General features: G+C 48.4%; 1 protein-coding gene across 22 annotated transcripts in view; it reads right to left on the bottom strand.

Moving 5' to 3' along the window:
- Positions 1–12,095, bottom strand: part of DNM1 (dynamin 1) — a 133,550-nt gene extending 121,455 nt beyond the window's left edge. For all 22 annotated transcript variants that reach the window (XR_014544050.1, XR_014544051.1, XR_014544052.1 and 19 more), the window contains exon 1: positions 10,557–12,095. Coding sequence is in view for 18 of the 22 variants with exons in the window: in XM_083597274.1 (XP_083453400.1) it covers positions 10,557–10,717 (161 nt within the window). In the remaining 4 variants the exon portion in view is untranslated. The remainder of the gene's footprint in view (positions 1–10,556) is intronic.
- Between the last annotated feature and the right edge of the window lie 759 nt (positions 12,096–12,854).

The raw sequence follows: 12,854 nt of genomic DNA on the forward strand, positions 1-12,854 counted from the left end.
GCACATTCATCCTGACTGTTTGCAGGGAAGGTACATGACACAGGGGCAAGCAAGCTGTCAGGTTGGACACATGCTGCTTAACATCTACATGAAACTGCTGAGTGGGGTCATCCAGAGTTTTGGAGGACGTTGTCAGCAATACGCTGAGGACATACAGCTTTACTTCTCCTCTACACCTGCTGGTGAGACAGTGGATGTGCTGGACCATTGTCTTGCCTCGGTAATGGACTGGATGAGAGCCAGCAAACTGAAACTCAATCCAGATAATACTGAGGCACTGTTGGTGGGTGGTTCCCTAGACCGGCTGGGTGGGAGGTGGCCTGCTCTTGATGGGATTACACTCCCTCTGAAGGAGCAGGTATGTAGCTTGGGGGTACTCCTGGATCCTCTGCTGTTGCTTGAAGCTCAGGTGGCCTCAGTAGCCCAGAGTGCCTTCCATCAACTTTGGCTGGTGGCCCAGCTACACCCTATCTGGACAGGGACAGCCTAACTATTGTTGTCTATGCTCTGGTAACCTCAAGGTTGGGTTACTGCAATGCATTATACATACAGCTGCCTCTAAAGATGGTGTGGAAACTTCCGCTAGTGCAGAATTCAGTGGCTAAGTGCTCACCAGGGCCAATTCAAAGTGCTGGTTTTTACCTATACAGCCTTAAACAGCTCAGGACCACAATACCTCCAGCACTGTCTCTCTCCATATGAACCTCTCTAGACCCTGATATCATCTCATGAGGCCCTTCTTCGGGTGCCTCCTCCACAAGAGGTCCAGGAGGTAGCAACACAAGAATGGGCCTTTTCTGCAGTGGCTCCCCATTTGTGGAGTGCTCTCCCCAGGGAGGCCCACCTGGATCCTTCTTTACAGATATTTAGGCGCCAGATAAAAACATTTCTCTTCAACCAAGCATTTGGCTGGTTAACATTCTGTGGTCTTTTAATTGTGCAGTAGAAACAGAGATTATTGGTTTCTGTTTGTTATTTTTACTATGTATTTTGTGTTTTTAATATTTTAATTTTATGTAGTGAACTACCCTGAGAAAGGTGTAGGGCGGTATAAAAAACTTAATCAATAAACGAATAAATGAAGCAGACCAAGGGGAGCTTGTGAGGAGATACAGGATCTTCTCCCTCAACCAATATGATTCAGCAGCTAAAAGGCTAGGTGACCCTCAGTTGCTACGGACCTGCTGTGTCACCTTAGGCAAGTCACACCACCTCTCAGCCTCTGACAGGAGCTGTCAGCAGGAACACCGCAGACAGCCGACTTTTGGTGGACACACACTCAGTCTGTGATGCACTGTGAGGCAGATGTGTGGGTACTTTTTCAACTTGAGGGCCACTGTCACATCTAGGCAACCTTCCAAGGGCCACGCACCAGTGATAAACTGAACGGCAAATGTAAATGTTACGTTTGTACAGTAGAGTTATTTATATGCACCCATCTCTAACCTCCACCCAGGCAGAGAAAAGGCATGTTCAGAGCTTAAGGCACGGCAAAAATGCTTGGGCCACATTCACACCATACATTTAGAATGCTAAGATGCCTCGGCAGACACTCATGGGAGGTGTAGCTTGTTAAGGATGCTAAAAATTCTTAAGTGACACCTGTTCCCCTACCATAGCTACAATTTCCCCGAGTGGTTTAACAATCCCTCTTCACCGGGAATTCTGGGAATTGGGAATAGGGACCTCCTGAGAAATCTCAGCACCCTGAACAAACTACAGCTCCCAGAATTCTTTGGGGGAACAATGCCTGTTTAAAGTGGTGCTATTAGAACTCTAAATGTATAGTGTGAATGTGGCCAGACAGAGAGCCTTGGAGGCTAGCAGTAAGGTGAGGGTGGCTGCTTACACATCACCAACAGAGAGGGAAAGCAGGGGTGTGGGACAGCAGCAGCCGCTGACCACTCCTCCTGAGCCCCCTGGCCATTCCCCCTTGTTGGAGGTCAGAGGGGCATGTTCCATGCATGGCCTGCCCTCCATCCTCTAAATTAGCCACAGGTGCAGTGCAGGATGCTCTCCCATTGCCAGTGTGGGATGCAGTGAGAGTCAACTACCTGTCCAGTTTGCTTTTCTAAATAGAATAGGGATGCGGGTGGCACTGTGGTCTAAACCACTGAACCTCTTGGGCTTGCTGATCGGAACGTTGGCGGTTCGAATCCCTGCGACGGGGTGAGCTCCTGCTGCTCTGTCCCAGCTCCTGCCAACCTAGCAGTTTGGAAGCACGCCAGTGCAAGTAGATAAACAGGTACTGCTGTGGAAGGTAAACGGCATTTCCGTGCGATGCTCTGGTTTCTGTCACAGTCCTCCGTGCACCAGAAGCAATTTAGTCATGCTGGCCACATGACCCGGAAAGCTGTCTGTGAACAAACACTAGCTCCCTCAGCCTGAAAGCGAGATGAGCACAGCAACCCCAGAGTCGCCTTTGACTGGACTTAACTGTCCAGGGGTCCTTTACCTTTTACCTTACCTCTAAATAGAATGGAGGAACAAATGGACACACACCATATTGTCCTCTGCATCAGGCAGCACAGTGTCTTGGCCTTGTCCTGTTTATGTAGTCTTGCCCTAGAGAAGGATGGGGCATCTGTTGCTGGGTTCTAGCTCCCATTGTCCATGACCGCTGGCCATGCTGGCTGGGACTGAGGGGAGTCCAACAATATTCTGGGGGGTTGCAGGTTCACTGCCTTTGCCTTGAGCCACCTGACACACGGTGCTTGGTGCAGAGGTTAGAGTGTTGGCCATGAAGCTCACTGGTCTGACTCACCTCTATTCTACATGAGAAAGGAAGCTGAATTTTCCAAGGAAAGAATTTCAAAGGCATGGTGAATTAAAACTCGTTGATCAGTTCTATCTATTTAGTTTGATCCAAGATAAATGCCCTGTCCAAGTCCTAGCATTACTAGGAGGACTGGGTTTTCACCAATTGCTGCTGGCCACTGTGCTTTACGTAGCTTTACATAGAATTGCCACTGGCTGTACGCTTTCAGTTTCTTTGCCATTTTGGCACCACTGTTTACCACCCTCCAGCCTGGTGTTGTCAGACTTCACCCCCACCCCAGCATCCCTGACCAGATTGGACAGACTACCTTGGCAGGAGCTGGACTCTCCAATTTGTTTGTTTGTTTGTTTGTTTGTTTGTTTGTTTGTTTGTTTGTTTGAAGACTCCTGCAGCCAAGCAGGTGCCAAAGTCTTGCTCTGCTTGGCTTTGGACTACATCGGTCAGGCTAAGAGGAGGCCATCTTATCAGCCCAGGACCCCCATATACAGTGAGGGGAGGTCACCTCAGTGCTATTAGCACAGCAAGGATAACATGGGAGGCAGCAGTTATGAGTCTCTGCAGTCACAAAAAGCGCTGTGATTCTCCAGTGGTTTGACCTGACCCCCAGAGGCACACTCCATTCTCTCTCTCAAGACAGACGGATGCCAAAAACAAAGTTCGTTTGGGGTTGGCACCCAAAATGGCTCAGTGCTCACTTCAAGGCATGAGTTCTGTTGCCTCATTTTTTACCACCACCCCCCCCCCCAATAAAAATAAAATCCACAGGCTACTTGAAGGAAAAGCAATTTTTACTTACTTACTTACATTTATTGCCACCTTTTTCCTCCATGGAGCGCAATACACAGTTCTCCCCCTCCCCATTTTATCCTCACAACAACCCTTCGAGATAGGTTAGGCCTAGAGGCAGTAACTGGCCCGAGGTCACCCAGAGGGCTCCTTGACTGAGTGGGGACCTGTACCCTAGTCTCCCAGGTACCACCACTCTATATTTGAGCAGAAATGTTTAAAGATGTAAAAGTGTTCTGGTGAGGTGGGAACCTTGGTTCTGAGCATGTTCTGGGTGGATGCTAAATGCATGCTCAGTGTTAAAAGGGACTGAGACCCATGCACATCCTAATCAAGGAATTTAGTGAAACGTCTTTGGTGCCTGAGGCAAGACGTGCCACCAACACTCCCCCCCACCCCGAAAAAGATCCAGACCCACCCCCTGGTGGGGTGGAAGCAGCATGCTACCCAAGGCAGGTTGCCTCACTGGTGCACCAGCCATGCTAGGGCAGCAAGCTAGCTTAGGGGCTGCAGGGCAGAACATATGACACACATTTCTAGCCAATTTCCACCCTTCAGCATTTACTACCTGGGACAGCAGCCTCACTCTGCCTTGTGGTGGGGCTGGCCCTGCCCAGAAGCTTCATGGGGCAGATCTACACTCATGGTTTTTAATGTTAAGGAAGGGTTTAGGAATGGTTTTGATAATGTAGATGGACACATGACGTCCTACTTTTAAGTTCATAATGCATTATTACATTGTCTTTTTTATTGGTTAATTTTTAATCGTTTTATGCTGCTATATCAGTGAAACACTGCCCATATGTCCCTATACAGTGGTACCTCGGGTTAAGAATTTATTTTGTTCTGGAGGTCCGTTCTTAACCTGAAACTATTCTTAACCTGAGGTACCACTTTAGCTAATGGGGCCTCCCGCTGCTGCCGTGCCACCGGAGCACAATTTCTGTTCTCTTCCTGAAGCAAAGTTCTTAACCCGAGGTATTTCTGGGTTAGGGGAGTCTGTAACCTGAAGCGTCTGTAACCCGAGGTACCACTGTATAGCATTTTACCTTTTTTTACTGCATTAAAACTGTGAACCCCCTCCAATGGTATTCAAGGGGCAGATAACAAAGGACAGGGAGGGGGGAGGGAGGATTAAAATTTGACACCAGAGGGCGGAACAGAGCAACCATCAACCAGCAGCAGGGAGTGAAACAGCATTTTGGAAAATGGTGTCGCCGCGTATTGCTTACATTTGACAGACAAAACCAATGGAGAAAAATGCTTTAATTAGCAAGTGTGCCCTGGGTCGTTTTAGAACGCCGTATCTGATATCGTTCTAATAGGGGGATATAATGTTAAACGGGTCAGTGTAGATCCAGCCATGGTCTTGGAAGAACCAATCCCATTGTGGTTCCAGCTTAAAGCTCCTTGGTCTGCTTAACACCCTCATTTTGGGTCACTGGCTGTAGCCTGTAGTCTACAGCTTTCTGCTTCCTCCAGGCACCTTCCACTGTCAGTGGTGCAGTTAGGGACTTGTGCAGTGTGATATAGTGGTAGCAGCACTAGCTGTAGACCTGGGAGACCAGGTTCCTAATCCCCACTCAGCCATGTAGTTCACTTGGCCAGAAACTCTCTCTCAGCCCAACCTAACCTGCCGGGTGGTTGTGAGGAAAAATGGCAGTTGGATAATCATGTGTCCACCTTGCAGGAGAATATGAGGCATTACCAGAAGTGGCGAAAAGGGTATGGCTGGGCTGACGTCCTTCATCAACTATGAACAATTGATCGCTGCACACTTAGAACTGTATTGCAAGATTTAGATTAGATTTATATGTGAGAGATATTATATAATTTGAGATCATCTCTATAATGGCTTTGTGGTTACAGGTTGTACAGTGGTACCTCGGGTTAAGAACTTAATTCGTTCCGGAGTTTGTTCTTAACCTGAAACTGTTCTTAACCTGAAGCACCACTTTAGCTAATGGGGCCTCCCGCTGCTGCCGTGCCACCGGAGCACAATTTCTGTTCTCTTCCTGAAGCAAAGTTCTTAACCCGAGGTACTATTTCTGGGTTAGGGGAGTCTGTAACCTGAAGCGTCTGTAACCCGAGGTACCACTGTATAGCGTTTTACCTTTTTTTACTGCATTAAAACTGTGAACCCCCTCCAATGGTATTCAAGGGGCAGATAACAAAGGACAGGGAGGGGGGAGGGAGGATTAAAATTTGACACCAGAGGGCGGAACAGAGCAACCATCAACCAGCAGCAGGGAGTGAAACAGCATTTTGGAAAATGGTGTCGCTGCGTATTGCTTACATTTGACAGACAAAACCAATGGAGAAAAATGCTTTAATTAGCAAGTGTGCCCTGGGTCGTTTTAGAACGCCATATCTGATATCGTTCTAATAGGGGGATATAATGTTAAACGGGTCAGTGTAGATCCAGCCATGGTCTTGGAAGAACCAATCCCATTGTGGTTCCAGCTTAAAGCTCCTTGGTCTGCTTAACACCCTCATTTTGGGTCACTGGCTGTAGCCTGTAGTCTACAGCTTTCTGCTTCCTCCAGGCACCTTCCACTGTCAGTGGTGCAGTTAGGGACTTGTGCAGTGTGATATAGTGGTAGCAGCACTAGCTGTAGACCTGGGAGACCAGGTTCCTAATCCCCACTCAGCCATGTAGTTCACTTGGCCAGAAACTCTCTCTCAGCCCAACCTAACCTGCCGGGTGGTTGTGAGGAAAAATGGCAGTTGGATAATCATGTGTCCACCTTGCAGGAGAATATGAGGCATTACCAGAAGTGGCGAAAAGGGTATGGCTGGGCTGACGTCCTTCATCAACTATGAACAATTGATCGCTGCACACTTAGAACTGTATTGCAAGATTTAGATTAGATTTATATGTGAGAGATATTATATAATTTGAGATCATCTCTATAATGGCTTTGTGGTTACAGGTTGTACAGTGGTACCTCGGGTTAAGAACTTAATTCGTTCCGGAGTTTGTTCTTAACCTGAAACTGTTCTTAACCTGAAGCACCACTTTAGCTAATGGGGCCTCCCGCTGCTGCCGTGCCGCCACCACGCAATTTCTGTTCTCATCCTGAAGCAACGTTCTTAACCCGAGGTACTATTTCTGGGTTAGCGGAGTCTGTAAGCTGAAGTGTCTATAACCTGAAGCGTCTGTAACCCAAGGTACATTTCATTTGTAGACCTTGCGACTGGTGTTTCTGTTTACGGTCACTGCTATCCTCATGCAAGAAAACAATATACATAAATACATAAAATGTGTGCACTTTGTGCTCCTTGGAGGAAAGATGGGTTATAAATGGTTGTTGTTGTTTTTAAGGGACTTAAGCCTCTTGGGATAAAATGTGGCTGTATTTGGGGACCATTCCTGCTCATTCAGATGAGGGCCCCAGACTTTTGCCTTCAAGCCTTAACAGAACCACTTTCCATTCCTTAAAAAATGGCCCCTGCTCTGCCAGGTCTGCAAATGGCGGACTAGAGGCCTTCATGAAAGAATTTTAAGATTTGCTTAAAGAACAACAATTTTAAAATCTGGAGGTTTCAGTGCATAGAGTCAATGTGTGTGTAAAGTACATATTGAAGTTAGCCTGATTGTCATGATTTCAGACTCGGAAGAGACTCAGTTATTCCTCTGCTACTCATCAGGTCAGCAGAAGGCCTGTGCATCCTTCTGACCCTGTTTGAAGCCAATCTACACTATGTTGTTTTGTACCTCCTTTCATTCAGGGTGTGTGTGTGTGTGTGTGTAACTGCCGCCCCAGACCGTTCAGAAGCCCGTATTCAAAAGACACACTTATTCAGCAGGATTATAGAATGGTTTTGTAGGGGGGGTTTTAAGCTATCAGACACAGCCAAAGGGGTGTGTTATCAAAACACAGCTGCCTGCTGCCATCTTCACAATTTGCTGCTGTAATGTAAAACAACCTATATAGCATTTCAAATGCAGTTACAATAGGCTAAACGCACCACACTCCCCAACCCAGTCTTCTAAGCCACTTAGCTCTCTGACGGCATTTGGTATCAGGGGATGGCATCTTAGCCCCTTTCCCCCCAATAATTTATCTGGAAGGATTTAACTTTCCCTCTGCCCTCGCACTCTACAGCTCTGCTTGAACCCTTCAAGATCTAAAGAAACTGCAGCACTGTGAATCTGCTGCCATGGAGACAACTGGAGGAAATCTAGTGAGGTCACATCCCCATAGGCTCTCTTGGAGAAAAGACCCATCAGAAGAGGACAAAATGCAGAAATCCATTCATTCACTTGCCCTCCATCCACCAGGCACTCAAGTAAACAACAGAAATATGAATGCATTGCTCATCTCATGGCCAAAGGATATTTCCAGTCTGTCACTATTTTGGGGGTGGGATTCAAGCTCGTACCAGCAAATCCAGGTTGCATGATTCCCCAAAACCTGTTTCCCTAAAAGATTATTTTTGCAATAAGGACATTTTTTTTTAATCATCCCACATTACAGCTGACGAATAAAAGGTCTAGCCAACTCCCCCACCCCACCTCAGCTGCAGGCCCCCATTTTTTTCAGCTGATTTGATGACAACAATAAGTGTCTTTGCAAGGTGGGGATTGACTGACTCCACCTACAATCAACCTGGTCATGCAAACAAAAACCTCAGGACATTCCAAATGTGCACCCAGTGAAGGCTTTTCAATCCTATAATAAACAGCCCCCTTGGGTGTCTGTTGTTTTAGGTTTTTGCAGTGGAAGCAGCAGTAGAGACATACAGCTTTGCAGCTTGGGCTGTCTCTTAACAGTGCTGATCCTAAATGAAATTCAACAGCTCTCCGGTCATTTTGGTTAAGAATGGAGCTGGAAGCAGCCATTTGAGATGCAAAGGTATCAGTGCTATTTTAAAAAGACACACACACAAATTTTCATTGTGGACATGAAGAGAGGGAAGGGTGACACAAATATATTGTATAGAAAACTGAAATACGGCTTGTTTCCAGAAGCCCCTCTTCTCTTAGTGGGAATCACAAGGTACCAATCTCCTAGCCTTAGTGAAGTCTTCCCAATCGAAAAGGATTAAAATAAGCATCAAAACGCTACCAGCCAGCTCATAAGTGTCCCGCAGGAACAGCCTGTGTGAGCCACCTTCCCTGACTGCCTGCTATTTGGAGAGGTTTCTGGAGGTTGGCTTGAAGGTCACATGAAAGGAAACCCTCACCAGTATTTTAATACAAAAAGGGAGCACCCAAAATGCTGGTTTTCCTTATCAAGGAGCAAACATTTCATCTTCCCTTCTGGATCCTCAACATGGCATCACCCAGGATACGCAGAGAAGAGTATACCTAAGAGATGCTAAGCCATGTTGCTAGCTGGCCTAGTCAATAACCACCTCCCATCTTTTATCTGTTGGGTAACTAATTCCCTGTGAAACCAGGCAAATATATGCAAGTAAAAGGTGTGCTGCATTCGATACCCCCCCCCAAAGTCCTTCCTGGCATTTCACCTGGTGCAGGATTGTGTCCAAGGCGAGGCTTATAAACAGAGGAGGCAAATACCTCCTAGGGGAAAGGCACTGTCCTTAGCACATCTTGGCAGTGCATGTGTGGTGCATCACTAATACATTTCTTGACAAGGAGCGCATTTCATATGTGACCAGCAGAACTGTTACACTTGGCTCTTCTCTCCACCCCTATAAGCAGCCTCAGAAATTGTAATGTGGAAAAACACACATCGATGCATAAATTGCATCATTTTGCAAGAGAGGGAGGGAGGGAGAGAATGCTGAATCCAAAGACAGAAAATCAAAAAAATATGGCTAAGCTCCCTACCATGATATTTCTTTCCCATCTTGAGATTACATAACATAAGAGAGGCTTTTGTCCGGGCTTTGAAAATCTCCAGAAGACTGGAGATGGCAAACGCTCTCCTTGAAGCAACCTCCTCTTCCTTCCTATCTGCTCACCCCCTCCCCTCACCGCAGCCCTGCAATTGCCCTCTGGCAACATAATGAAAAAAAGGGGGGGGGGAGAGGAAGAAACAGAGGAAGAGACGGACTCTCCCCCCAGCCTCGCTCTGCCCCAGGAGCAATTCTGCCTTCCTAATAGAGCTTCCCCCCGCCTCTCTAAATAAATAAATGATTTAGGATTAAAAGCGCCAAATCTCCCCCTGCGCGGTGATGTGGACACAGCACAGCACCAGACGTCGGATTGCTTCCTTTCGCTCTTCCTCTTACAACTCGCCCCCCCGGACCCCAAATGGCTGCTTTTGTGCAGTAAATCACTCCCAGGAGCAGCGGAGGTGGCGGCGGGCGATGTTGCTATAACGCGCCCTTCAAATTTTGAGCACACACTGATGCTCACCTCCACCCTTCCCTTCAGATGTACACGGCAAGCTTCTTTTCACTGAAACCGATCGTGATCTCTTTCTCAGGGCAGGGATTGCATTTCATACCCACCCAAACAGAAGGAGACAGAGGTGTACACACACACACACACACACACACACATTCATACATCTATAGATTTCCCCCTAGTTTTAGCGTATGTGAAACGCAAACGCGCCGCTCGTGGAGGCTTGCCAGTAAACAGGGACATTATCTTATCCCTCCGGGGAGGGAGAAGGATGCAGAGCCTCCCCTCATCCTGATGAAGGTGACGGCTCGTGGAATGTCACCTGCCAACCACGGGGGCTTCCTGTTTTTCTGCAACATCCTCGGCGCGGAGGGCGCATCCGCAGTGCTGAGGAATGGCGGCGTGAGAGGGGGGAGAGCTTTCCCCGCTCCCCCATCGCAGGGAGCCGAAGCGGCTCCTGATCCTTCCCCTCCCCTTCCCCAGCCTCCGTTTCCCCGCTATTTCGGATTTCCACTGGGCAAGGGCGGCAGGAGGGGGACTTCCGCGCATTAAGCCGGATGTCTGCTCTGCACGAGCATCCACAGAAGCCCAGGACTAATTAAGGCGCGAGCGCGGGGGATGGTATAAAATAAAATAGATGGTTTAAATAAATGCCACCAGCTCCCTTACCTTCCGACGAAATTCTCCAGGACGGAGCTCTTCCCGGCGCTCTGCCCTCCGACCACAGCGATCTGGGGCAGGTCCAGGTTGGCATTCTGGCCGATGGCAGCGAAGGCATCCTGGAGCTGGTTGACCAGCGGGATGAGATCCTCCATTCCTCGGTTCCCCATGGCTGCTGCACGCGGCGGGGAGAGATCTCACGTCTCCAGCGGCTTGCAAAGTGTCTCTCTCGGAGGGCTTTTTATTTTTTTGGAGGGTGGGGGGCTCTCGTCTCAAAGGCTAGTCGACGGCTCGTCTGTGGCCCCCCAAGTCCTCATCGGTGCGTGTCTCCTTTTTTTGCGCGCGCGCAGATGGGAGTCCTGCCCACCTTCCCAGCCCTGGGACTTGGAGGTGCCCGAGGGGGCTGCTACTGCAGCGCCCTCCCTTTCCTCTCAGCAGCCCCGCACCCCGCTCCTCGCCGGGTCTCTGCAGCAGCGCTGCCTACCACGAATGAAGCTCCCTTTGGCCACCTGGTCCTAAGCCGGATCGAGAACGTATTTGCTCACAGTCGCCGCCAGAGGGATCCGCAGCAGCCACTCGGCTCAGAGAGCTTCATGGGAGTCGTAGTTCTTCCCTTCCCTTTGGTTTCCCTCGGTCTCCCGTCCCCATCCCCAATTCAAGTTCAGTTCATATGCTGGGGGGAGGGGGGATGCGGAGGTGTCCTTGCTCCTCAGCTCCCACCATCCTTGACCACTGCTGGTACGGGTGGCAGCTGGAGAGGCACAGACTCTTGCTATAAGCAAGAGATAGAATGATAGATGTCAACATTTAGCTCCTTTTTCTGATTATCAGGCTTCTTATAGATAGGGATACATATACATATAGATCAGCATGTGCAATTTTTAATGCAAATATTTGTCCTTTTGTGAGGATGATGCCTTTCCTGTTTTTGGGTGATGCGTAAGTAAAAGAATGGACTCCGTACTCAATGAGGTTGGAGGGAGCAGAACTGTAGATCAATGAGCTCAAAAAGGAGCTAACTCAGCAAAGGTTGAGGGGACATTGAGAGACTTGTACAGTCACTGGCAGTTCTCTTTCTGCTACCCAGTCCGTTGCTTCTTGCTGAATCCTTGCCTGCAGTTGGGTCTTCTCTCTCCTCCCAAGTTGTCTGGCAGCCAAATGGATGCTCTCCTGGGCGCTCTGGGCTTTCCACGGGGTCATCTGCCACCTTCAATCAGGAGGCCTGGAACACAGGGCTTGATTTCTGGGGGTACTCAAGGGTACGCAGTACTGGCACCTCCCCCCACCCCAAATGTTAAAAGTGGGGCACAGTGAGTATAGGCACTTTTCTTTTCTTAAGCACTGGGGCTTGCGGTGAAGTCCTTGAAGGATCCAGGCAAGGCATCCCTGATTTGTGACTTTTCAGAAAGCTTTTGGACTATTGAGAGTTGCATGCAGGTTTTCGGTTGGGGGGAACAGCATTCTCTGCAGAGTCCCAGGCCTCTTCCTCTGAAGAGGTCTCCCCTGGACTGGGTTGGGAATAATCCCGGCAGTTGCACCCAAAGATTCCCTCTGGAATCTCTGGAAGCAATGTGTACAAGAAATCACAAATCCCTTGGCAGCTCTCCTGCAATATCACCTATCCTTCTTTTGCCCCTTCCTCTCCTTTGTGTGAACCCTCCTCTCCTTCTCATTTATGGAGTTAACCGTATATAACATGGGTAGGCAAACTAAGGCCAGGGGCCGGATCCGGTCCAATCGCTTTCTAAATCCGGCCCAGTCAGTCTGAGAATCAGCATGTTTTTACATGAGTAGAATGTGTCCTTTTATTTAAAATGCATCTTTGGGTTATTTGTGGGGCCTGCCTGGTGTTTTTACAGTGGTACCTTGGGTTACATACACTTCAGGTTACAGACGCTTCAGGTTACAGACTCTGCTAACCCAGAAATAGTACTTCGGGTTAAGAACTTTGCTTCAGGATGAGAACAGAAATTTTGCTCTGGCGGCGTGGCAGCAGCAGGAGGCCCCATTAGCTAAAGTGGTGCTTCAGGTTAAGAACAGTTTCAGGTTAAGAACGGACCTCCGGAATGAATTAAGTACTTAAGCCGAGATACCACTGTACATGAATAGAATATGTGCTTTTATTTAAAATGCATCTCTGAGTTATTTGCAGGGCATAGGAATTCGTTCATTCCCCCCCAAAAAAAAATAGTCTGGCCCCCCACAAGGTCTGAGGGACAGTGGACCGGCCCCCTGCTGAAAAAGTTTGCTGACCCCTGGTATATAACATCTGCACTGCCCTTTTCACTAACTATGGTCAGATCTGGA

Source organism: Podarcis filfolensis (genome assembly GCF_964270895.1).
Source record: "Podarcis filfolensis genome assembly, chromosome: Z".
NCBI lineage: Eukaryota > Metazoa > Chordata > Lepidosauria > Squamata > Lacertidae > Podarcis > Podarcis filfolensis.